Source organism: Musca autumnalis, unplaced genomic scaffold (assembly GCF_047663935.1).
Source record: "Musca autumnalis isolate F117 unplaced genomic scaffold, ASM4766393v1 scaffold_4, whole genome shotgun sequence".
Classification (NCBI taxonomy): domain Eukaryota; kingdom Metazoa; phylum Arthropoda; class Insecta; order Diptera; family Muscidae; genus Musca; species Musca autumnalis.
The window spans coordinates 212625954-212652865 of record NW_027411977.1 but is presented as its reverse complement, the minus strand read 5'-3'; the positions used below and the strand labels follow the sequence as shown (position 1 = coordinate 212652865).

Here is a 26912-nt window from a genome sequence, read left to right as displayed (position 1 = left end):
CTATATGAAGTCGTGGGTGTTTACCGAGAAATTGTTTATCCCAACGAAAACTAAATACCAAATTTTGGCCATTTCGTTGTGATAGTAATGCTAAAACCTTTAAAATATCGAAAATCGGGAGGTACCGTGCTATGGGGGCTATATAACAGTACTTCCTAATTTAGGGTATTTTAAGGGTTTTATCTACAAGTTTCAACCGAAGTATCTGTAATTTGACATTTAAGGTTCTTACGGGTCACAACAGTTCTCCTCTAAAAACATAGGTCCATTTTTTCCCAGAGGCCACAAAACATCTTGACCAAAAATTGTCAACATAGATCCATGTTTCTGTATAAACCCCACATGACGGTACCTACCGATTTTCGGTATTTTTTAGTATTTTAGCTACATTTTTTGTCAGAACTACTTGTTATTTGACGTTTGAGGTTCCCAGAGGTCACAAAACATCTTCACCAAAAATTGTCAACATAGATCCGTGTTTTGGTATAGTCCCCATATAACGGTTTCTCCCGAACTTCGGTATTTTCAGGATTTTAGTTACTATTTTTAACCTCGATAGCTGCAATGTGACATTTAAGGTTCTTAGGGGTCACAACACTTCTCCACCAAAAACTTTCAACATAGGCCTACGTCTAAGTATAGCCCCCCATATGACGGTGGCTCACGAATTTCAGTATTTTGAGAGTTTTATCTACATTTTTTCGCTGAACTACCCGTAATTTGACAATTGAGGTTCATGAAACTTCTCCACCAACAATTGTCCAAACAGTTCAATGCTTTGGTATAGACCATATATAACTAACCGTATCTCTCGATTTGCGGTATTTTGTTGGATTTTAGCTATATTTTTTACTGAACTATCTACCAAAAATTATCGAAAGAGGTCCATGTTTCGCTATAGCACCCATATAACGTTATTTTCCGATTTTCGGTAGTTTGAGGGAAATGACTAACTTTGATATTTGAGGTCCATGTAGTCACAAAACTTCTCCAACAAAAATTGCCAACATACATAGATCAACATTTTGGTCTGGTCCTTTCACATATATTGTTCACAGTAGTTAAAAACTTCTCTATCAAAACTTGTGAACATTGGCCCACGTTGTGCTGCAACCCCCCATATAACGGTACCGCCCGATTTAACCTCACCGAATTAGCTAAAGTTGGGTATTTTAGGTTCCCAGTGCTCAAATAAATATCAACATAAAATAGTGAAAATTAATTATTACATAAAAGTTCAGAATATTTCATGGTAGAGGGCATAAAGAGTTCAGCCCAGGCGAACTTAATGCGTTTTTTACTTGTTTTATTTTGTTAATTTATACCCATAGTTTAGGTACATTTCTGAGTATATACCCTTTGTATCCAATTTACCCATTTTAATGGGAATTTACCATTGGGGTATCTACCCATTTCCAATCTCTACACATGCGTCACTGACATGGGCCTTTACTTAAAAAATGCACGTTTATTGGTTTATTAGAAGCCTTCTACATATGTGCAGAAGTCACTTTTATGTAGATAACCCCCCATATAGGTTTAGTTCGAAGATGCGCCTTATCGGCCCACTCATGCGTTTACTTTCCCCACAAAAGTTTTCGCTAAAAAACCTCAAAGTTAGTAACCGATGTTGTCGAAATTTTTCATTTTAGGGACTTGTCTCCTCTCCCCACCTACGGTATAATTTTTATCAGGGTCATGTCCATACTTCTTGAAATGAATGACCCAAAAGCTCCAAAAGCCAGACCCAACTATAAAAACTAATGAGCACGATAACTCAGTAATTGGTTATGCAATGTCGATGAAACTTTGTAAAAGTTCTTTCAAGCGTACATCAAATTCACAGCAGATTTATATCGGACAATTCTTTTCCGTACATGCTCTTGAGCATAGGCCTCAACTTAAATGGCTGGTGAGCACGATAAATATCAAAAGGAAAATCTCCCAAACTTAGAAGCATATTCATGATGGATTATGCCGGTCCATTCCTTTAGGTATATCCTGAGCAAAAAAAAAAAGTTCAACACTTTTGCCTTTAATCCACTATAGAGCCACTATTCGGGTTTTGTTGGAATTTAATGCCGGGTAGTCGTTGTGATCATGCGTACAACATTATCATTTTTTCTTACTATGTGAAGCCAATTATTCCTTAGAACTGGGCCCGAAATAACATAATATTCATGTGCACTTTTAATACAAATCTCGTATTTTTACCTTCCGGCACCTCCCGCACAAAAGTTCGAAAATATTCGGACAATTTGTGCGCACGATAACTCTTGAAGGAATTAACCGATTTGGTCCATGATTTGCATATCGTGAAATTTCTACCAGACTTAGATGAGGTTTCAATATGGACTCAATCGATCCACTCCTTCGGGTACCTCCCACACAAAATTTCGGAAAAGTTCAGATTAGGGCCTGCTCTCGAATCGCTTTGATTTTTGTTGCAATAACTTTTATTCACTGCCCTCCATACGACGGTATAAGTTTCATCGGGGGCAAGTCCATACTTCCTGAGAAAATAGCCTGAAAGGTACAAAAAAAAAACCCTGTGACACCGTCTGTAGTGATTGGAGCGCAAGATAACTCTCGAACGGATCTGCAGATTCGGTCCAATATGTGGCCTTCGTAATATTTTGTGCAAACTTAGTTTAAGTTCGAAGATAAGCCATATCGGTCCACTCCTTCAGGTACCTCCCCACAAAACTTCAGAAATGTTCGGAAAAATTTTGCGCTTGATAACTCTTTAAGGTAGTGACCGATGTAATTCATACTTTGCTCATCCTAATATAACTACCAGATATAGATCAGGCTCGAATATATACTATATTTGTCTACTCCTTCTGGTACCTCTCACACAAAATTCCGGATAGGTTCACTTTAAGACCTGCTCTCGAATCACTTTGATTTTTGTTGAAGCGATTTGCATTCGCTACCTCCATTACGACGGTACAAGTTTTTTCAGGGGCAAGTCCATATTTCTTGGGAAAACAGCCCGAAAGGTGTAAAATAACCCCTATGTCAACATATGTGGCGGTCGGGAGAACACGATAATTGTTCAACCGATTTGGTCCAACATTTGGTCTTCGTCATATTATATCCAAACTTAGTTTCATGGGCAACACCGTCCACAACTTTCGGTATTTCTCCCCAATATTTAAAAAATGTCACTAAATGCTAGGACTATTTGGTCCAAACTGTGGATCTCCTAATATTTTATCAAAATTTAGTTTAACTTCTAAAATGGCTAATATCGATCCTCCCTAAGAGTACCTGCCCTACAAAAGTTCAACATTTGTGTCTTAGTGCAGTTAATTTGTCGGCAAGTTCAAACGTCCAAAAAGGGCCACAAAATTCTGAAGAGACCTTAAATACATTCGATCTATCCGGAGGTAAAAGTTTCGCTTCACATTGCCCTCAGCCAATATCTGTCGGCAAAGTCGACTGACACTTTTTTAATTGTTAATTAATCAATTAATTTCTCTCAGTGTAATTACTCACTTTATTTACTAAATTTATGTTGCTGTCGGATTGTGTGTGTGCGTGTGTGGGTTTGTTAAGCCTCTGAAATTTAACGCCAATTTGTTTAGTAAAATTTTCTTTATTTTCTTCAAGATCACCTCAAAAAGATAAGATAATAATTTTCATATTCACAATTTAAACAAAAAGAAAAACAAACGACTGCGACAATAGTCCCTATTTTTGCTTATTTTTTCAATTGTCTCATTGGCATTGTTGTTGTTCTGCTTACTTTTGCACAATCATTATGTTATCAAAAATAATAAAAGCAATAACAACAACAAACGCATGTGAAATTTAAGTAAAAGTTTACTTATAAGATAATCAACAGTGGCATTACATTACTTGCAATTTTATTCATGTTAATGTTCTTGTTGTTATTATTTTTATTGGTGTTTGTTTGTTCAGGGTTTTAATGCGACAGCCAGCCAAGATTAACAGACAACAATTACACCAAGTAATCGGTGTTGAGTAATGTGAGGTGGGTGCGAGACCTCTTTGTTTACAAATAAAACACCACCAACTCGCCAAAACCCCAACAGTAAGTGTCGTGTAAACACGAGTTCAAACAATGTGAGAAACAATAACAATGTAAATATCAAAGAGTTACAAAGGGCAGAGGTGGGGCATAGAGAAATGAGAGTGATTAATTAAAGCGGCAATGTAATAAATCTGTTATCGGAATGTAGAAAGACCTAATAATAAATGAGATATTGAGAAATGGCGGGAGAATAAAGATCAATACGTTTTTTATTGAAAAATCAATTGTATTGCTTTTTCTCTGTTTCCGTATTAATTGAAATAAGAGAAAGAAAGAGTGAATCCTCAATAAAAATACTCACTCACCTTTCTCCAAATTGGATTTACTAACTGAAAACAGTTGCTTATTTTTATTCCAACATAGAAAACTCCATAAATTTGTTCAGATCATAATCTCAGTTGAGAGTCGAATAGCAACCAGTTAAATATTTTCGATTTTTTTTGCTTATTAAAAGATCGTTTGATTAAGAATTCACCTTTGTGACTGACGTTCAACATTTGTTCCTGCTAGTCATGATTGCTAACTACCGCTTCTTGTTTTTTGTTTTGCTTCTTTTACTGAATTGTTAATGAGTTTTGTTGCCAGAAGCTATGACGAAGCTACGGGTTAACTAAAAAAATACCAGCATTCTTTATTAGTGGGAATCTACTACACAATATCGCACAATTCAGGTAGAACGAACGAAATTTGATAAGGTACCATCATCATACATAAAGAAATGTTAACACAGCTGCTTAGAATAGGGAAAACACCAAAGCTTTTTGGGCTTAGAAATTAAATTGTTTACGTAAATTGAAAATAATAACAAAAGCCCTGGTTAGCAGATGTTTATTCTTTTCTATCGCAAATAGTATCTATGGGATTCCCTAATACATACAAAACAATACCTATCTCAACAGAAACAGGCAATTTTTTTGAGAAATATGGAAAGGTACATAGGGTGTCGGCCCCACAATTAGCACGCCTCTATCACCCAAACCGATTTCACTCAGTTTATGTTTTCTTTCAATATTTTTATACCCTACACCAAGGCATATTTATATAAACTAGAAGTAACTATCAGCTGTATTTTTACTTTTTTGTAAATTTGGTCTTCCAAATGTAGTAGGGTCTACACATGAAATTTGAAATTTCAAAATTTGCTAATAAATTATATGTGTGGACGCCAGTCGTACGTAGAATTTAGGATCAAGAAGACCAAGAACCGTAGAGTGAAACATGGAGTTGTCCAAGGTGGGGTGATATTGCCGGAACTGTCTATCCTATACCTCTCGTGAATTCCAACAGCTGCAGGCCACTCTGTTCACCACCTGGGCGCGGCAGAGTTTAGAATGGAGTTGAATGTCATGGTCGATGGTAGCAGATTTCAGACCACAAACCCGGGTAGACCAGGGGGACCTTCATGATCTAGAAAGAGACGTCCAACGTTGCAAGAGATAACCCCTAGATCAACTATCCTATTAAACAGGTTTAAGTAGCATTTACATGAATGCAATAAACAACTATCGTGTGAATGAGGTCCTCGGAGAACATCCACCATCTAACGCAGCTGAGGAGCGTCAGCTGCCACGACAAAGCAGAGTAGTTTTAACTCAACTACGCTCGGGATGATGCAAAACATCTGTTCAGCTTGCGGCACAGGCCAGCACGGCACCCTGCACTTTTTCAACTACCCTGCCATACCTACTCAACAAACTCCAGTATTTTTGTGGCTACAAACCATTAAAGAGTCTTTACAAACGACTTAATATAAGTCCTTCAATATTAGATTCACTTTGGCAGTTTTGTTGTGATGTGTGTTTACTTTTAATTTTTAAAGGCTGTTTTTATAGACGTGCGGAATGTCCTTTATATACCAGCTGATGGGCGTTTTTACAGACAAGCTGAGGCAAGTCTTTACAGACGATATGATGCGAGTCTTTATAGACGAGATAAAGCGAGTCTTTATAGTCGAATTGAAGCGAGTCTTTATAGACAAATTGAAGCAAGTCGTGATAGACGATGAAAGAGTCTATAGAATCAATCTTTCTTGCAGAAAAGGTCTATAAAAGCACTATTTTTTTCCTCCATAGAGGCACCCTTTCCTGCAGAAGAGGTATATATAAGCCAGAGCTCCGGTTTACTCGCGAGTGAACATTTGGGGGGAGGTGGTAATTTTTTTTGGGTGCAATTTTTTGACGTGTTTTGGGGCAAGTTTATTTGGGGTGGGGTAAGTTTTTGTTTGGTGGTGGGGAAGGGGCAAGTTGTCACCCTCAATTTGCTCGAATTCGAGATGAGCTTCACTCGCGAGTGGAACTCGGGAGAATTCGAGCGGGTATTCGGAGCTCTGAATTGAAAGAAGTACCTTTTCGTGCAGAAAGAATTGAAAGAAGCACCTTTTCGGGCAGAAAGAATTGAAAGAAGCACACTTTCGCGCAGAAAGGATTGAAAGAAGCACCCTTTCATGCAGAAAGAATTGAAAGAAGCACCCTTTCGTGCAGGAAGGATTGAAAGAAGCACCTTTTCGTAGAGAAAGGATTGAAAGAAGCACCCTTTCGTACAGAAAGGATTGAAAGAAGCACCCTTTCGTACAGAAAGGATTGAAAGAAGCATCCTTTCGTGCAGAAAAGGTTGGGAGAAGCACCTTTCGTGCAAAAAAGGTTGAAAAAAGCACCCTATTGTGCAGATAGGGTTGAAAGAAGCACCCTTTCGTGCAGAAAGTGTCTATAGAAGCACTCTTTGTTGCAGAAAGGGTCTATAGAAACACCCTTTCTTACAGAAAGGTCTATCTACCCATTCGTGCAGAAAGGGTCTGTAGAAGCATCCTTTTTTGCAGAAAGGGTCTATAGAAGCACCCTTTCTTGCAGAATGGGTCTACAGAAACACCCTTTCTTGCATAAAAGGTGTATAGAATAATCCTTTCTTGCAAAAAGGGCCTATAGAATCACCCTTTCTTGAAGAAATGGTCTATAGAAGCACCCTATCTTGAAGAAAGGGTCTATATATGATCTAAAGTTGATATTTATTGACGGCCTTAGGTCAGCCTTTATTTTCGACCTGCAGGGACTTTTTATAGGCGACCGTTTGTATTGTAGTCCATCAAGCCACTTCGATCTGTCTATCTGGTGCTCATGATAATTTTCGAAGAGAGTAACCGATTCGGTCCAAACTTTTGATATCGTAATGATTTTTTTTTTTTTTTTTTTTTTTTTTTTTGAAAGTAGATCTTTGCTCCACTCTTTTGGATATCTCTCCCACAATAGTTTTAAAATATGTACCGAATGTAGTCCTTGTGGTAATCATTAGACCGATATTAGTATTTGCGTAGGCAAGTCTATTTACACCGTTATATTTATACCCTCAGCCTTTAGGCTATAGAGGGTATATGAAGAAAAGACAAAATTTTTTAGTTTTCCATAAAAAAAAATTAAAATTTTTTTTTTTAAGCTACATGAAAGATTTTTGGTACATAGATTGGGAAAAAATGCCATTCTTATATCTGTTCGTGATACTAATTTTGGTTGTTGCGCGCAAAAGTTATGGCGGTTTCAATTCTGATAAAAAGAAAAAAATCTTTAAAAGACTCTAATCATTATTTTGAGAAACTCTCTTAATTAGGGGCTCCCTACATACTATATGTTTACTGAGGTCCCATAACTTTAGTGAAACAGTTGTGCATTTTCGCGGAAATTAGGAAAGAATTCCAAACAATTGATAGTTTGTAACTTGTTTTAATAAAATTCAATCTGCTTATGCCTCTGAAAAATATATAAAAAATATGTACGTAATCTATATATCGCGAAGATTCAAATGAAACCAAAATTATACAAATCCGTTTAGTGGTTTTCATATTATAGCGAAAACAAAAAAATATAATGAGGAAATTTATAAAATTTTTGTAAGAGAAAATATTTATTAAAATATATTTTGTGAGTTAGTTGAACAAAATGTAAGAAAAATAGGTCGGAGTTTTTCTTCTATTTTAGTTAAATTTCACGCAATAAATCACATTTTTTATTCTAATCACTTCTCGAAAACACGCTATTATCTAGCAGAAGATATGGATATCTTTCAAATAAATGTTGGGTTCCTTTAAATGGGGTATAATCTTGAAATAAAATTGTATCGGGTAATGTTCATTTTGAAATGCGTGTAAATCGCGAAATCCTCAAAATCACTTGATGCGCATGCGGTTTACCAATACAGCGAATTCTTCTCTTTTAATTTGTACACATTTGCCAGGATTTACTTTGGCCGCTAAGATGTAGCATCGTCTGCAGTTTAGTGTGCAACAAACTGTATAACGCTTATATTTTGCACAAAGTGCATACACTTTTTATGCGCATCCGATTTCACTATCAACCGTGAAAAAATACATCGATCTAAACATATTTCAATAAAATCCATCAAGAACCGTGGATGTAGCATCACACAGTATTTTTTGGATAAATCGGATACAGCTCCCACGCCACTAAATTTTTCAAACCGCTGTTTTCGCACAAACGCGAGTGATGATTCACTTTCTTCATTGAAATGGAAGCGATCCACATAAAACGCGAATTAGTCAGCGATATTTTGAAAAACATTTTTCGCAAATTTTTCAATTTTTGCAGTAGCCATTTCCGCCGTTCTAGTAGATGGATTTTTATGATCTGTGATTCATATGATCCGGATCGTCGAAAAACTAAAATATCGCGGGGTACCAGCACACTCAAAACGATATTGTAAATACTGTACCCAAAAAATAGGTTTTTTAGAAAAAATATCACACTAAATTTTGGCCTTTGGCAGTAGATTACTCTGCTGCTGTGTGGGCTACATACTCAATATACATATCAGATTATGCGAAATCGCGAGTTCTTTAATCCTATAATTGGTTTTTCGAAATATCCGAATGCGCGTCTCAGTTACATAAAAAATACAAAAAACACCTGAAATGCGGCTTCAAAATGTCAGCATCCATAAAAGGTGGATGCAGTGGAAATTTTGGAAAGTGATACATTAGAAGTGTAATCTTCATTTTGTATTCTTCTACTTTTACTTTGGACAGATGTCCGTCATTTGAATGGTTTAATCGGAAATCGAATAGCAATGTAAAAAACCTGTTTAGCTTCAACGTGTTTTTACCTATGTTTTTTCCTTTACGCGGTCGTAACTACCACGTCAATTAAATTTTTTTGCTAAATTTTTGAGCTTTGTAAAAAAACATCTAAAATAATCCAGCAATAGTCATAGTTACTGGTAAACTACAATAGTTCGCGTATTATAATAGTGCAAACCTTGGCTTCATGGAAACTAAAAAATTTTGACTTTTCCTCATATACACGTTGATACGACCAAAATTGTGCCTCATCAAAATAATGTTGTAGACACCAAGTATGTTTGGACGAAATCCAATTCAGTCAATATGGAATTGATTTAGCCATTTCCGTCCGTCTGCCTCTCTGTCTGGCTGGAACACACGATAACCCTCGAACGGATCAACCGATTCGGTCCAAAATTAAGCTTTCGTTATATTTTGTCCAGACTTATTTTAAAATCTAAGATAGGTCATATTGGACCACTCCTTCCAGTACCTCCCCCACCAAGGTTCCAAAATTTTCGCTAAAATGGTGCTCACTAACTGTCGAAGGAAGTTAGCGAATTGGTTATAACAGTGCATATGGTAATATTACTTCCAGGAATATAATATGTTTAAAAATGGATTGAATTGGTTTTAACTCCTTCGTGTATTTCATACTTCCTGGCCCAAAAACTAAAAAACCCTTATGCACGTCCGAAGTATTGTGTTTTTTTATTTTCTTGAGGTCCGAGGCTGAGGGTCGGCACATCTAATTGATACTTCTTTACTTGTTCTTCCAAACTTAGATCAACTTCGAAAATGGACTATTGTCGGCCTACTCGAGAAGAGCAGTAAGCCTGTACACTGGATCCTGATAAAATGTGTTTAGCGGACATGTCCACAATTTCTTTGAGCATGACCCGAAATCTTTAAGATGCCCTGACGGCTGAGTACAATAACTTTTGAAATTAAACTTTCAATTGTTTCAAAAGTATATCAAATTCGAAATTGGACTATATCCGTCACATTCTTCGGTGATGGCCGGAACTGTTTGAGTATTCCCTTAAAAATATTACCAATTCCTGATTACGTGATTTTTTCTTGAGGTTGTCCATAATTTTGAGGATAGTGTTGCGATTTTAACCGGAGGTTGCCCTTGTGATCATGATTACAATGTTATAATTTTTTCATGTGTAAGTCCATACTTCCTGAGATAATGATCGGATAATCCTAAAAACTCTACGGTTATGACATAAAATTGCTGAGTCAGCTAATGAAATAAAGAACAGTGGATCTCCACACAAAAAATGATTCTTTTTCTCGTAAAAAATACCTTCGGGGAGATGTTGGCGACATTTCCTGAGTATTTGCGCCATTTAAAACTTCTTTGCAAGTGGTGTCGTAAGACACGCCGCTCGATGTCGACGTTAAAAAGGTAGGCCCACTATAAGTGAGCTCACATGATTCGGGATGCACTAATTGATATGAGAGAGGTCTCCTTTGTCCTCTCTGGGATGCTTGTAGTATTTAGGGCCACTTGTTCCAAAATTTCCTGGGAAAAATTTCTAAATTTTTGTACTTGTGTTTAGCTTAATACCAGGTCCCTAATAAGGACCTAGGGTGGGAGACACAACCAAAATAGGCACCCAGCTCCCTCCGAAATTCAAAATAATATATATCATATTTTCAGCAGGGTTCATCGCTGTACATTATCTGAAATTTTTAGGAAAACCACTTCAAAGTGGGCTTGGTCTGGTCTCTGAAATTTTCAAGAAAATTGGTTCAGTAGTTTATATAAAATAGTTAAAAAAGTGGGCGTGTCCGTGTCTTTAGGATCCAAAAAGGTACTTAGGGTCGGAGATTCAACTGGCTGGATGCCGGGAGTGGAGTATCTCACTAAAGTTCTCAACTTGTCGCTATCCACCCTCATTGTTCCCGAAGTCTGGAAAATGGGCAGGGTGGTCCAACTACGGAAGCCCGGCAAGGATGCCAGCAAAAGTGAATCGTACAGACCGATTTCGCTTTTGTCGCCCGTAGAAAAGACCCTTGAGGCCATAGTCCTCCCCAATATCAGAAATAGCTATCAAGTTGCCGATCATCAGCATGGATTCCGTAATCAGCACAGCACGACAACTGCGCTGCACGCCATCTCCACATACATATATTTGTCAAGCACTCAACCAGAGACAACCGTGTGATAGAACAGTGATGGTGGCGCTTGACTTATCAAAAGCCTTTGATACAGTCAGGCACTCCACGCTGTTTGAGGACATTGAGCAGACAACCCTCCGGCCAAGCTTGAAATGTTGGATAGTCAATTATACATATGTGTGGACGCCAGGCGTACGTGGAATTCAGGAACAAGAAGTCCAAACCCCGTAGAGTGAAACAGGGAGTTCCCCAAGATGGGGTGATATCTCCGGAACTGTTTAACTTCTACCTCTCCTGTATTCCGCCCCCTCCAGACGGCATCGAGATCGTAACGTATGCGGATGATTGCACGATCCTGGCGTCGGGTACCTGATGACATCTGTGAGTGACTGAACAACTATTTAACCGATCTTACCAACTTTTTCCATTCGAGGAATATGCAGATTTCCGCCACAAAATCTACAGCCACTCTGTTCACCACATGGACAGCGCAGTTTGGAAGAGAATTGAATGTCGTGGTCGACGGTAGCAGAATTCCGACCACAAACTGCCGCAAAATCTTGGGGGTCACATTTGACACTACTTTCACGTCGTGCGCGCACGCCACAGCTATCTGCGACAAACTGAAAAGTAGGATCAAGGTCCTCAAGTCCCTAGCCGGCAGCACTTGGGATGCAGATAAAGAAACCTTGTTGACCACATATAACGCGATAGGTCGGTCTGTGGTAAGATATGCGGCGGCAGTCTGGTCCCCGAGTTTATGTGATATGAATTGGAAAAGATTCCTACTTGCCAGAATGCCGCCCTGAGAACAGCAACAGGGTGCCTCCTCAAATCTTCAGTGGACCATCTATATGAGGAGGAAAAAATTCTTCCAGTAAAGCAAAACAATGAGATGCTTTCGTTGCAGTACCTGCTTGGATGTTACCGTGTGAGCCATCCCAATCACCATCTTGTGGGTAGGCCCGACACATTCAGGCAGATCAGGAAGGATATCCATGCTCTAGAGGGAAAGGTCCAACGATACAGAAGAGAACCACTAGATCAACAAGCATATCAAGCAGGTTTGAATAGCAATCACACGGACGCAGTTGCCAAGGCCTTAAGCAATTATAGTGTGAATAAAGTACTCGAAGTACATCCCCCATCTATCGCAGCTGAGGAGCGTCAGCTGCCACGACAAACTAGAGTAGTTTTGGCTCAACTACGCTCGGGATATTGCAGTCGCCTAAATTATTATTGGGCGGAAATCGATCGTACCGTGCAAGACATCTACCCAGTATGCGGCATGAGTCCGCACGACACAAAACACCTTTTCAACTGCCCAGTCAAACCTACTCATCTAAGTCCAGTGGATCTGTGGTTACATCCCATCGAAGCAGCCACTTTTCTGGAACTGGAGATAGACCCAGAACCAGATTGAACAGAAGAACGAACATCAAAACATAATAACAAACACTGTTACAACAACAACAACGCCCCTCCGAAATTCAACAAAATATAAAACCTGTTTTCACCATTGGTCCTCCCTACACATTCTCTGAAATTTTCAGGAAAATCGGTTCAGTAGTTTTGGATATATAACAATTTAAAAAGTGGGCGTGGTAAAATAGCGGTTTTAAAAAAGTAGGACTTGGGGAGGTACCCCGCCCCCTCCGAAATTCAATAAAATATATATCTTTCCCGTAAATCCATAAATATTTGCGTCTAAGTCTAGTTTATATCCTGAATTTTGTGTCTTTCGGTGTTAGGGAACATTTAAAAGGGGATAAAACTTGAAAACTTCCAGATTAAGGATCAGATCTTTTATCTCACCATAAGACCTGGGAGTATAAAACCCTCCCTATAATTGTTTTTTTATAATTTTTTTTGTCTCTTTTAACTTTTATTTTTTCTATTATTTAATTTATTTATTATATTTTTAAAATTATATACTGTATAAGTAATACATAAATATATATGTATGTATATATGGATATGTTTAGACAACTGAGATTATTTATTCTTTTGTTTTTAAATTCTAAAATTTTGCAAACTCAATATGACTCGTTCGTATGATAGGCTCCAATGATGGTGCTGATGGTCTTCTTCTTCTGCGACAGTTAAACTGAATAGGTTGGAAATCGATCCGCTTGGGCCACATCATTCAAATTATTGCCACTTAATAAAGCTGGTGGTGTACTTCGCGCAGGACCCGACAGCTCTTTGGAATGTTTTGTTTTACTAGGCATTGTTGAGACCACATCTTGATTCCAGATTTTTATACGGCGAAATAATCTCAGGTAAGCAATACGATAGTTGCGATTACTTGCGGCATATATTATGGGATTTATGACGCTGGAAGCCCAAGCCATTACAGAGGCCACAATGTGAAGCCATGGATATGATGTTTTTCGCTCATCATCAACCACATTGGCCAACATAAGGGGTAAGAAACATATGAGGAAGCACACAAAAATGGTCATCATCATCAGAGTTAAGCGGCTGTCTTCACTTTTGTCTTTTTGCCGAGTATCTTTGTAGACATTTTCACTTGTACTAGTGCTGCTCCCCTGTATCACAAATTGACGATGACAATTCATTTTCTTCTTTTGCTGCAGCACCTTTATATAAATGCAACTATAGGAGGCAATGATCACCAGGCAGGGAAGCAGGAATCCCAAAAGGAAGAGAGGCTTCTTTATTGAGCGGCCATTTTTCTTTAGAATTGTACACGAAAATGTAACTTCATCCAGGCCCATTTCACCCCATATCCCCAAATAGGGTGGCAGCAACAACATAAAGGACACCAACCAAACACAGGCCAATTGTAAAACAATCCACTGCTTGCGATACAAACGGGCATATATGTTATGGCACCCGATCAGGATATATCGATTGATGGTAATGCAAACCATACTCAGCAGCGACACCGCCACATTACCATAAAATATCACCGGAAATATTTGACATAAATTATCACCCAATGTCCATTTTTGGGCAAAGAAACGTACCGCCGTCAACGGTAAACTAAACGAACAGAAAAGCAAATCCGAAATACACAAAGACAGGACAAACGCCGTCGTAGCATGTCCCCGTATTTTGGGAGAATTAACTAAAGCTAAAATTGTGATTAAATTGCCGCAAACACCAACGGCGGCAAAGAAGCAAGCGCATGCTCCAGCAAATATCGTTGCCTCATAAGGATAAATTGAAGTTCTTTCATCCATTGATTATCTATCCTCTTTTTTTGTAGGCTGTTTTATTGTAGTTTTCTTATTACAATATTCGTCGTATATTTCAGCATTTCATTTCCTATTCTTTTCCCGAAATTTTTGTGTTAAACCAGAGTTCTAAAGAAAAAGAAGATTTATTAATTAGTTTTGTTTTATTAGTTATTTTCTTTATGTTTATGTTGACATTCTCGCGACTTTGACAGATAATAAACAAAGGCAGACAGACAGAGATTTAATTGCAAATATTCATTATACGCTAGATGACATTTCAATAACGGCAATACGCAATTTCCGCATACAAGTAACCTTTAATCAATACTCAACAGGGATGGGAAATGAGAATTTGGAAAAAGTGCGGTAATAAAAAAAATTATTCGAAAACGATAAGGTAAAGTGGATAATAATTTTTATTCCAATCGTGGATAATAATTTTGTCCAAAATAGTGGACTTTTATCCACATTTGTGGATAATAATTTATTTTATCCACAATTGTGGAATATACTTTTATCTACGACTGCAGTTAATATTTAAATCCACAATCTTGGATAATATTTTATCCGCAATGGTGGATAATACTTTTATCCACAATGGTGGATAATACTTTTATCCACAATCGCGGATAATAATTTTATCCACAATCGCGGATAATTATTTTATCCACAAACGTGGATAATTTATTTATACACAAACGTGGTTAATTGTTTTATCCACAAGCGTGGATAATTATTTTATACACAAACTTGGTTACTTATTTTAACCGCAAACGTGGATAATTATTTTTTGTTCACAAGCGTGGATAATTATTTTTTGTTCACAAGCGTGGATAATTATTATATCCACAGACGTGGATAATTATTTTATCCACAAACATGGATAATTAATTTATCCACAAACGTAGATAATTAATTTATCCACAAACGTGGAAAATTATTTTATCCACAAACGTGCGCGATTGTTTTATCCACAAACGTGGATAATTATTTAATCCACAAATGTGGATAATTATTTTATCCACAAACGTGGGTAATTGTTATATCCCCGAACGTGGATAATTATTTAATCCACAAATGTGTATAATTATTTTATCCACAAACGTGGATAATTGTTTTATCCACAAATGTGGATAATTATTTTATCCAAAAAAGTGGATTAATATTTTACCCACAAACGTGAATAAATATTTGATCCACGAAAGTGGATAATTATTTTATGCTCAAACATGGGTAAATGGATAATTATTTTATCCACAAACGTGGATAACTATTTCATCCACAGAAAGTTGGATAATTATTTTATTCACAAAGTTGGATAATTATTATATCCACAAACGTAGATAATTGTTTTATCCACAAACGTGGAAAATTATTTTATCCACATACGTGAATAAGTATTTTATTCACAAAGTTGGATAATTATTTTATCCAAAAAAGTGGATTAATAATTTACCCACAAACGTGAGTAATTATTTTATCCACAAACGTGGATAAATATTTTATTCAAATCAAATGCGGATAATTATTTTATTCAAATCAAATGTGGATAATTATTTTAAAGGCAAACATGGATAATTATCTTAACCCAAACGTGAATAATTATTTTTTATCCACAAACGTAAATAAATTTAAATCCACAAACGTGGATATTTTTTATCCACAAACATGGATAATTATTTTATCTACACACGTGGGTAATTAGTTTATCCACAAACGTGGATAGTTATTTTATCCACAAACGTGGATAGGATAATAATTTTATCCACAATGTTGGATAATATTTTTAACCAAAATTTTGGATAATATTTTTACCCACAATATTGGATAATATTTGTATCCCCAATAATAATAATTTTATCCACAATGTTGGATAATATTTTTATCCACAATTTTGGATAATATTTTTATCCACAATATTGGATAATATTTTTATCCAGAAACGTGGATAATTTTTTTATCCACAATTTTGGGTAATTATTTTATCCACAAATGGGGATAATTGTTTTATTTACAAACGTGAATAATTATTTTATCCACAAATGTGGATAATTATTTTATTTCCGAACGTGTATAATTATTTTATCCACAAACGTGGATAATTAATTAATACTTTAAATGGTCTTGTATCTGTTAAATACCCCTTTCAGAGGTATTGTATCTATATCTATAAGACCTCTTTAAAGGGTCTTCTACGTATAGAAGATCCCTTTAGGAGGTCTTTCATCTACAAAAATATCTCCAAAAGAGATGTTCTTCTTTCTCTTTATAAGGCCTTCTATCTTTATAAGGCCACTTTAGAGGGTCTTCTATTTTTAAAAGACCCTCTTTGAGGAGGTTCTGTACCTGTTTAAGACCGCTTTAATATGCCTTCTTTCTGTTGAAGACCTCTTTAAGAGGTTTTCTATCTATAGAAGCCCCTTTAGGAGATCTATCTAAAGAAGACCCCTTTAAAAGTCGTCTATATCTAAAACACCTACTTAGAAAGTTTTCTATGCAAAGAGAACCCTTTAGGAAGTCTTCTGTCTATAAAATACTCTTTAGGAGGTCTCGTGTCTGTTGAAGACCGCTTTAAAAATCTTCTCTCTGTTAGGAGGTCATCTATCTTTGAAAGTTCACCCTGAGAGACCGTCTATCACTTTAAGACTCTATAGGAGGCCTTCAATCTAAAGAAAGCCTCTTCAGGTGATCTTCTATCTGTACAAGACCGCTTTATAATGCCTTCAATCTTGAAAAGCCGATTTTAAACGATTTTTTATCTATAGCTGACATCTACCTACATTTATAAGACCCTTTTAAGAGGTCCGTGATCTGAAAAAAAATCTATTTGAGCGGCCTTCTATCTATAAAAGGCCGCCTTAGAAGGACTTCAATCTTTACAAACCCACATTAGAGGGTCTTCTACGTATAAAATACCCCTTTAGGAGGTCTTCTCCCTATAGACAGGTCTTCTTCCTTTAGGAGGTCCACTTTAGATAGTCTTCTACTTAGTGAAGACCCATTTAGGAAGTCTTACATCTATAGAAAACCCTTTGAGGGGGTCCTGTATCTGTTGAAGACCGCTTTAAAAGGTCTTAGGAGGTCTTCTTTCCATAGAAGACCCCTTTAAAGTTCTTCCATCTCTAAAATACTACCTTAGAAGATCTTCTGCGTATAGAATACCACTTTAGGACGTCTTCTGTCTATAGAAGATCGTTTTAAAAGGTCTTCTCTCTGTTGAAGACCCCTTTAGGAGGTCCGCTATCTATGAAAGATCCCTTTGAGAGAATTTTCATCTGTTAAAGACCCTTTGGGAGGCCTTCTATCTAAAGAAAGCCGATTCAGCTGATCTTCTATATATAGTAGACCGCTTTGTAAAGCCTTATAACTACATTTAGCAGACCTCTTTAGGAGGTCTTCTACCTATAAAAGGCACCTTTAGGAGGTCCGCTATCTATAAGAGATCCCTTTGACAGGCCGCTCCAGTAGTACGCTTCTCTAACACATTTTTTGAGTTACCGACAAACATCGGTACAATTCAAATGCTTAAAAATTCGGTAAGTTAGCTACCAAAAAAAACAGTCGTAAAGTTCTAACGATAGCAACAGTGTTCTCAACTTTTATTTGAATCTTTCATTCATAATTTTGCGTTTTAATTTTACCGACATTTGTCGTTAACTCAAAAAATGAGTTAGAAAATCGCACTACAGGTGGCCTTCTGTCTATAGAAGACCGCTTTAGAAGATCTTCAATCTTTACACGCCAATTTTAGAGGGTCTTCTACGTCTTGCATCTCTAAAATACCACCTTAGAAGGTCTTCTACGTATAGAAGACCCCTTTAGGAGGTCTTCTATCTATAGAAGACCGCTTTAGAAGGTCTTCTATCTATAGAAGACCCCTTTAGGATGTATTCTATCTATAAAAGACTCTTTCAAGAGGTATTCTATCTATAGAAGACCCTTCGAAAAGGCCTTTTACCTGTTGTGGACCGCTTTAAAATGTCTTCGCTCTGTTGAAGACCTCTTTAGGAGCTCTTCTTTATATAGAGAGACACCTTTAAAGGTCTTCCATCTTTACAAGCCCACTTTAGAGAGTCTTCTACGTATAGAAGACCCCTTTAGGAGGTCTCCTTCCTTTAGAAGATCTCTTTAGGAGGTCTTCTTTCTAAAGAAGATCCCTTTAGGAGGTCCTCTATCTGCAAATGATCCCTTTGTGATATCTTCTCTCTGCTAAAGGCCTTCTTTCTCCCCCTTTAGAAGGTCTTCTACCTATAGAAAACCCCTATAGAAGATAGCTTCAGGAGATTTTGATCAATAACGAGACCAATTAAACAGATCGCGTTTCTATAGAAGGCCCCCTTAGGAGGTATTTTATTTATAGTCCTGAGGTTCTCAGGATTTTTTTCTATAGAAAAAAATTGTCCTGAGGTTCTCAGGATTTTTTTCAATAGAAAAAAATAGTCCTGAGGTTTTAAGGAATTTTTTTCTATAAAAAAAATAGTTCTGAGGTTCTCAGGAATTTTTTCTTTAGAAAAAAAATAGTCCTAAGGTTCTCAGGAATTTTTTTCTATAGAAAAAAATAGTCCTGAGTTTCTCAGGATTTTTTTTCTATAGAAAAAAATAGTCCTGAGGTTCTCAGATAGAAGGCCCCTTCTGGAAGTCTCTTATGTATTTTATCTATGGGTAACCTCGTAAGATGGTCTGCTATTTTTGCATCTTCTTCTTCAGGAGTCTTCTTTCTACAGAGAGCCACTTTCGATATCTTCTCTCTGCTAAAGGCCTTCTTTCTCCCCCTTTAGAAGGTCTTCTACCTATAGAAAACCCCTATAGAAGATAGCTTCAGGAGATTTTGATCAATAACGAGACCAATTAAACAGATCGCGTTTCTATAGAAGGCCCCTTTAGGAGGTATTTTATTTATAGTCCTGAGGTTCTCAGGATTTTTTTCTATAGAAAAAAATTGTCCTGGGTTCTCAGGATTTTTTTCAATAGAAAAAAATAGTCCTGAGGTTTTAAGGAATTTTTTTCTATAAAAAAAATAGTTCTGAGGTTCTCAGGAATTTTTTCTATAGAAAAAAAAATAGTCCTAAGGTTCTCAGGAATTTTTTTCTATAGAAAAAAATAGTCCTGAGTTTCTCAGGAATTTTTTTCTATAGAAAAAAAATAGTCCTGAGGTTCTCAGATAGAAGGCCCCTTCTGGAAGTCTCTTATGTATTTTATCTATGGGAAACATCGTAATATGGTCTGCTATTTTTGCATTTTCTTCTTCAGGAGGTCTTCTTTCTACAGAGGGCCACTATCGAGGGTATTTTACCTATAGAATAACTCTTTAGGCGGTATTCTTCCTTTACAAAGTCAGGAGGTATGCGAAAACTTTTTTTATCTAAGCTCATTTTTAAGGTCTTCTGTTAAAAAGGTCAACTTCACTTTATCCAAGGACTCAGAAGACCCATTTTGGAAGCTCTATATTTATAGAAGTACAAGTTAGGAGGTATCTTATCTATAGAAAGATCTTCTTATAACAGAAGACAAACAAGGAAGGACCTTTAACTTTGACCAAAACTTTTTCCTTTAAGAAGCCACTTCAGCGATTTTAAAATGCCCGCTTCATAAGATCTTCGATTCGTAGAAGTCCCATTGAGGAAATATTTTGTCCTTAGAAAATCTGCTTGTTAGATCCTTGATCTGTACAATACCTCTTTATGACTTGGGTTCAAGGATAACTTCTGTGCCTAACTGAATAGATTTGAATGTCCCGAATCGGCGGTAAGGCAATATCAAATTTTATGACTTGTAGGGTATTCCTTCTCAATAATGTCTTTAGGAAGTCCACAGACTATTGATACGTTTTCTCAGAGAGTAGGCACTCTCGATAAAAGGTAATCATAATAATTGTTTGTGTAATTCATCAACGATCGTCCTTGGCGTGTCTCAGGATTGTCGTCTTAGGCGAGTTAGTGAGAAACTCATTTCCAAATGCTGGCAGGGTATTAGTTTGGGTGTAAATACATCATATCTAGTAGATGATGAGCTCCCAGCTAAAAATTTTTTCCGAGGGCTCTGATTTCCGATTTTTTCCCGAGATTTTCTGAATATTTTTTTTTAGATATTTGTCGATTTCTCTAATATTTTTCTGGAAATTGTACCGATTTTCTAAAACTTTTTTTAAGAATCTCTGCACATTTGCTGAAGATCCTTAAGAATCTCGTTCCGAATTCGTTCCGATTTCTAGACGATTTTTTGTTCGATTGTTGTTGTCCTGTGTTGTGTGTCAATATCATAAGCGCCCAAGAATTTCTTTCAATTTTTTTCAGAAAATCTAAACTTTTCTTCGAATTTTTTCCAGAACTTGTTTCCAAATTCGGACCGATTTTCTTCAAAAAATCTAAATAATGTTTTGATAGAATTTTCTTAGAAAATTCATTCCGAATACGGTGGACACGTCCATACAACTTTTGTACCGAATTCGAAAAGACTTCGGCATCAGAATCGGCAACTTGTGCAGAGATTCTGCCCGAATTCGCAAAGAATTCGGAAAAAAATGTTGGCTGGGTTTTTATTGTTCCCATCTGTATTTATCCGTCTTCTGACATTGTTAGTTTCATTGGCCTTATTTAGCCTATATAGTAAGTATTATGCCGATCATAAACTTCTAACACAATGAACATAGATTTCACTGAGCTCTATATAAGTCCGCTAATAAAGGTTCTTGGTAAATGTGTCTAAAGAAAACTTACAAATGTGTTATTTACAGGTAAGTATAATAACTATAGGAGGTCTTCTGTTTCTAAACTGAAGATATCCAAATAAAGCTGACCTTCGATGTTCAAAATACACACAGAAAGTCGTATGTATACCGAACACCTTTTCTCAAAACAACGTTGTAAGTGCTGCAGAACCTAAACTCCCATCCCTGGTCGGAGATCATCTTCCCCACACATATTTTTTTGACACTTACAATGAAGTAACCTCTATTCAATAACCACAAATGTAGGTCAGGGACAGAGAATTTGTTTACTTAAAAACGTCCAAAATAATAAGAAAAAGTGTCAACAAACAACTTTAACGAAAGACGGGAGAGAAAGACACAAACAAAAAGAAAAACATAGTGGGTACATCAAGAGAAAAGATCGTGAGAGACGACCATAGCACAGTTATTCCAATAAATTGTGTTCGGAATTGCACTTGTTGTTACACTTATCGTCTTGAAGTGACATTTATCTTATTTGCTTTATAACCCTCTTGCGTCCTCTGATATCGTCGACCAACCAAGACATACAGTCAGTCCGTTTCCGATCATACCCCTTATGACGACCGTATGTGTGTGTGTTTTTTTATTAGTTCGCTATTACGTGCTTTTTTCTGTCTTTATTATTTAATGCCGGTTGTGTGTTGTTTGTCAAGTCTTATCAAAATTTCGTGAGTTAGTAAACAATAAATGTGAAGATAAACGCTATAATTATTTGTGTCTTGCAAAATTTGTCATATTGTATTTATGACGTCGTCGTATGTGTGGTCGGCCTGTTCGGATGTTTCGAATAAATGTTGGGTTATTTATTGTTTTGTGATTTGTTAAAATGGCACTCTCCCAAATGCATAAACAACAACAGCAACGACAATGGCAGCGGCAGCAACAACAACAACAATCTCAGCAACATTGCCGTCTATCAACAATGTCTCAAACCAATCATAACAACAAATATATTAATAAAGGTAAGTGAGGATGATAAACGAAAGAGATTCGAAAAAGAGACTTAGAATAAAAAGAGGAATCGCTAAAACGACAGGAGCCTTAGGTGAAGGGAGTCCTTAGGAAGTCCTCTTTGGAAACATATTCATTAAAAAAATCAACGTCTGGTGACCTGTATGGAAAAATATTCTTAAAAAAATTCACGTCTTGTGGCCTGTATGGAAAAATATGCTTAACAAAATTCACGTCTTGTGGCCTCTTGAAAAATTATTCTTTAAAAAATCCACGTCTTGTGGCCTCTTGAAAAATTATTCTTTAAAAAATCCACGTCTTGTGGCCTCTTGAAAAATTATTCTTTAAAAAATCCACGTCTTGTGGCCTCTTGAAAAATTATTCTTTAAAAAATCCACGTCTTGTGGCCTCTTGAAAAATTATTCTTTAAAAAATCCACGTCTTGTGGCCTCTTGAAAAATTATTCTTTAAAAAATCCACGTCTTGTGGCCTCTTGAAAAATTATTCTTTAAAAAATCCACGTCTTGTGGCCTCTTGAAAAATTATTCTTTAAAAAATCCACGTCTTGTGGCCTCTTGAAAAATTATTCTTTAAAAAATCCACGTCTTGTGGCCTCTTGAAAAATTATTCTTTAAAAAATCCACGTCTTGTGGCCTCTTGAAAAATTATTCTTTATAAAATCCACGTCTTGTGGCCTCTTGAAAAATTATTCTTTAAAAAATCCACGTCTTGTGGCCTCTTGAAAAATTATTCTTTAAAAAATCCACGTCTTGTGGCATCTTGAAAAATTATTCTTTAAAAAATCCACGTCTTGTGGCCTCTTGAAAAATTATTCTTTAAAAAATCCACGTCTTGTGGCCTCTTGAAAAATGATTCTTTAAAAAATCTACGTCTTGTGGCATCTTGAAAAATTATTCTTTAAAAAAATCCACGTATTGTGGCCTCTTGAAAAATTATTCTTTAAAAAATCCACGTCTTGTGGCCTCTTGAAAAATTATTCTTTAAAAAATCCACGTCTTGTGGCCTCTTGAAAAATTATTCTTTAAAAAATCCACGTCTAGTGGCCTCTTGAAAAATTATTCTTTAAAAAATCCACGTCTAGTGGCCTCTTGAAAAATTATTCTTTAAAAAATCCACGTCTAGTTGCCTCTTGAAAAAATATTCTTTAAAAAATCCACGTCTAGTGGCCTCTTGAAAAATTATTCTTTAAAAAATCCAAGTCTAGTGGCCTCTTGAAAAATTATTCTTTAAAAAATCCACGTCTTGTGGCCTCTTGAAAAATTATTCTTTAAAAAATCCACGTCTAGTGGCCTCTTGAAAAATTATTCTTTAAAAAATCCATGTCTTGTGGCCTGTTGAAAAATTATTCTTTAAAAAATCCACTTCTTGTGGCCTCTTGAAAAATTATTCTTTAAAAAATCCACGTCTTGTGGCCTGTTTGGAAAAATATTGGGTCGGTTGGTTCTTGAATACAAGCTCGCTGATACCTCTCTCGTTTATAAGTCTCCCCAAAGAAGCCCAAAATTAACTTACTTAAATTATTTACCCTCTGAGTCATCAACATCGAAGGCGACGAGCGACGACTACAGGTATGGCACGGCACATTGTTACGTTCGTTTTGTCTACCCACAATTGCTAAGTATTGTTTTTGTTGTTATTATTGAAAAATAAAAACGCTATTCATACCCAACAAATCTGGGTATTGTTTAATAATTAATAGCTTCTATTGTGTGTGAGCAAAGACGAGTATTTGCGCGCGGGACCAGTCATCGCATTGCTATTAAGTTTGAGCTGTGATTTTTGTTGTGTTCTTTCTTTGCACATTTGTGGCGCCAAGAATTACATGTTTTTTTATAATAATTTTCACTTCCTCCTTCTTCTTGTACTTCTTCTTCGTCAAGCAGCAAACATGCTGTGGGGCTTGTGTGTGAAGATGAGCTGTGAAGCTTCTTTCGATATAACGACGACATTCCTGAGAGAAATGTGTCTGACGTTTAGTAATGTTATGATTATTCATAACAGCAACAGGAAGAAGCAGAAGATAATGCTGATTTTGTTTGAGAACAAAAAATGACACTTGTTTGTTGTTTACAACATAATGACCGGTAGAGGGGTAAAATGGGTTAAGTACATTAAGAAATGTTTCAAGAATTTTTTTCAAAAAGGAAGTTATCGAAAACATTAAAAAAAATCACAAAATTCAGATAAAGAACTTTCAAACTAAATAAATCCCACTTTAAAAAATGGAAATAGTATTTCCAATTGAACTTAACCCACTTTTCTCTTACATCCGACATCTCATTATTGTTAACCCCTGATTTTTTATTCTTCGCCTTTTATGTTTTGCTTTATTGTTTATCATGTTTTCGAGGCTTCACAATACTGAGTGTGAAGATGACGATGTTGATGCCGTTGTTATTGTTGATATGCTGATCAACACCCTCTTCTTTAATAAAGCCATCGGCCAGCCATTTATAATCAAAGCCAGCGGTACTTTTTTCTTTTGCGGTTTATTGATCTCAAAAAGCTCTGAAAAAGTGATTTCTTTTTTTTTCTTCTCAAAGGCTTACAACATAGTCACGAAACCTGATTATGACTCAGAGTGTTGCATTAATCGGTATTTGAGGGTGATGGAGATGCTGCCGATGAAATTAAAAGTTCAAAGAAATAACAATGACAAGCTCAAATAGATATGGCAAAATCGCTAATTTTATAACAACTAATATAGGGTGTTTTTTTAAGCTAGATAGAACTTTAAATTGTAAAAAGTAACACAAAAAACAAATTTTGATGAAACTTTTTTTTTTGTTTCAGTATACTCTGACAAATCATCATGAATAGACTCACGCTTGAACAACGCTACGAAATTATCCAAATTTACTTTGAAAATCAGTCGTCGATTCGCGCAACTTATAGACGACTTCGTGATTTGTATGGCGCAAAATTGTGTTCAGCGGTGAGGCGCATTTTTGGCTTAACGGGTTTGTTAATAAGCAAAATTGCCGCATATGGAGTGAGACCAATCCACAAGAGACCCTACAGACTCCATTACATCCAGAAAAATGCACCGTATGGTGCGGTTTTCACGCTGGTGGCATCATCGGACCTTATTTCTTCAAAAATGAGGCCGGAGCTCGCGTTACGGTCAATGGAGATCGTTACCGCACCATGATCAATGATTTTTTGTTTGAAAATATGGATGACATTGATCCGGAGGAGATGTGGTTTCAACAGGATGGCGCTACGTGCCATACGGCGAACGCAACCATCGACTTATTGAAATCAAAATTTGGCGATAAGTTGATTTCGAGAAGTGGACCTGTCAATTGGCCTCCAAGGTCGTGCGATTTGACACCTCTCGATTATTTCCTGTGGGGCTACGTGAAGTCACTGGTTTGTTCTGATAAACCAGCAACAATTGATGCCTTGGAGGCCAGCATTGTTCGTGTTATTCGTGACATACGGCCAGAAGTGCTCGAAAAAGTGGCCAAAAATTGGACGCCCAGAATGCACTTCGTCAAGAACAGCCGCGGTGCCCATATGCCCGAAATCATTTTTAAATGTTAATGTCACGTATTGATCTTTCGAATAAAAAAAAAATTTTTGATTACAATTTAATTTTTTGTGTTATTTTTTACAATTTCAAGTTCTATCGCGCTTAAAAAAACACCCTTTAGATGTGATTCAACAGGACAACAAAGGGGTGATCGATGACTATAGCATACCATATCATACCATCAAAAACTTAGGAAACGGGCTTAAAGTAATAATTTTAGACGAGCTGAAGGGAGACTATAGTCCAGCTCAAGGAAGTCCTTATAGAGGCGCAGAGGGAGTCTTTATAGACGAGCTTAAGGGAGTCTGTATAAATAAGTTGTAGAGAGTCTTTATAGACGAGCTAAAGGGAGGAGTGTTTATAGACGAGCTGAAGAGAGCCTTTATAATTGAAAAAAAAAAAAAATTTAAACAATTTACGATTATTAAAAAATATTTTTTAAAAAAATCACGATTATTGAAACATCTTTTTTACAAAATTCACGACTATTGAAAAATCTGTTTTGAAAAATTCACGATTATTAAAAAATCTTTTTAAAAATTTCACGAATATTGAAAAATCTGTTTTAAAAATTCACGATTATTGAAAAACCTTGATTATTATGATTATTGACTTTTTTTAAATCCACGATTATTATTTTTTTTTTAAATCCACGGTTATTGAAAAAAAAAATATTTTTAAAAAAAACTCCACGATTATTGCCAATTTTGTTTGAAAAAAATCCCAGATTATTGCCAATTATGTTTGAAAAAAAAACCACGATTATTGAAAAAATCTTTTTAAAAACTTCATGATTATTGAAAAAATATTTTTTTTTTAAATTCACGACTATTGATTTCTTTTAAATCCACGATTATTGAAACAAAAAATCGTGGATTATTGAATTTTTTTTTAAATCCACGATTATTGAAAAGTCCTTTTTTCCACGATTATTGAATTTTTTTTAAATCCACGATTATTGAAAAAATCTTTTTTTCCACGATTATTGATTTTTTTCTTAAATCCACGATTATTGAAAAGAAAATTTTTTTCCACGTTTATTGAAAAGATCCACGATTATAGAAAAAAAATATTTTTAAAAAAACTCCACGATTATTGCCAATTTTGTTTGAAAAAAAATCCCAGATTATTGCCAATTTTGTTTGAAAAAAAACCACGATTATTGAAAAAATCTTTTTAAAAACTCCATGATTATTGAAAAAATATTTTTTTTTTTA

The 26912-nt window shown here is 36.0% G+C and overlaps 2 protein-coding genes across 7 annotated transcripts in view; both read right to left on the bottom strand.

Annotated features, from left to right (window-relative positions):
- The window catches only part of LOC141404383 (putative phosphatidate phosphatase), a 60637-nt gene that overhangs the window by 13611 nt on the left and 20114 nt on the right, over positions 1 to 26912 (bottom strand). The window lies entirely within an intron of this gene.
- The window catches only part of Tre1 (Trapped in endoderm 1), a 33678-nt gene continuing 20044 nt past the window's right edge, over positions 13279 to 26912 (bottom strand). For all 4 annotated transcript variants that reach the window (XM_073987952.1, XM_073987950.1, XM_073987949.1 and 1 more), the window contains one exon: positions 13279 to 14584. In XM_073987952.1, coding sequence (XP_073844053.1) covers positions 13355 to 14461 — 1107 coding nt within the window. In that variant the 5' untranslated portion in view covers positions 14462 to 14584 and the 3' untranslated portion in view covers positions 13279 to 13354. The remainder of the gene's footprint in view (positions 14585 to 26912) is intronic.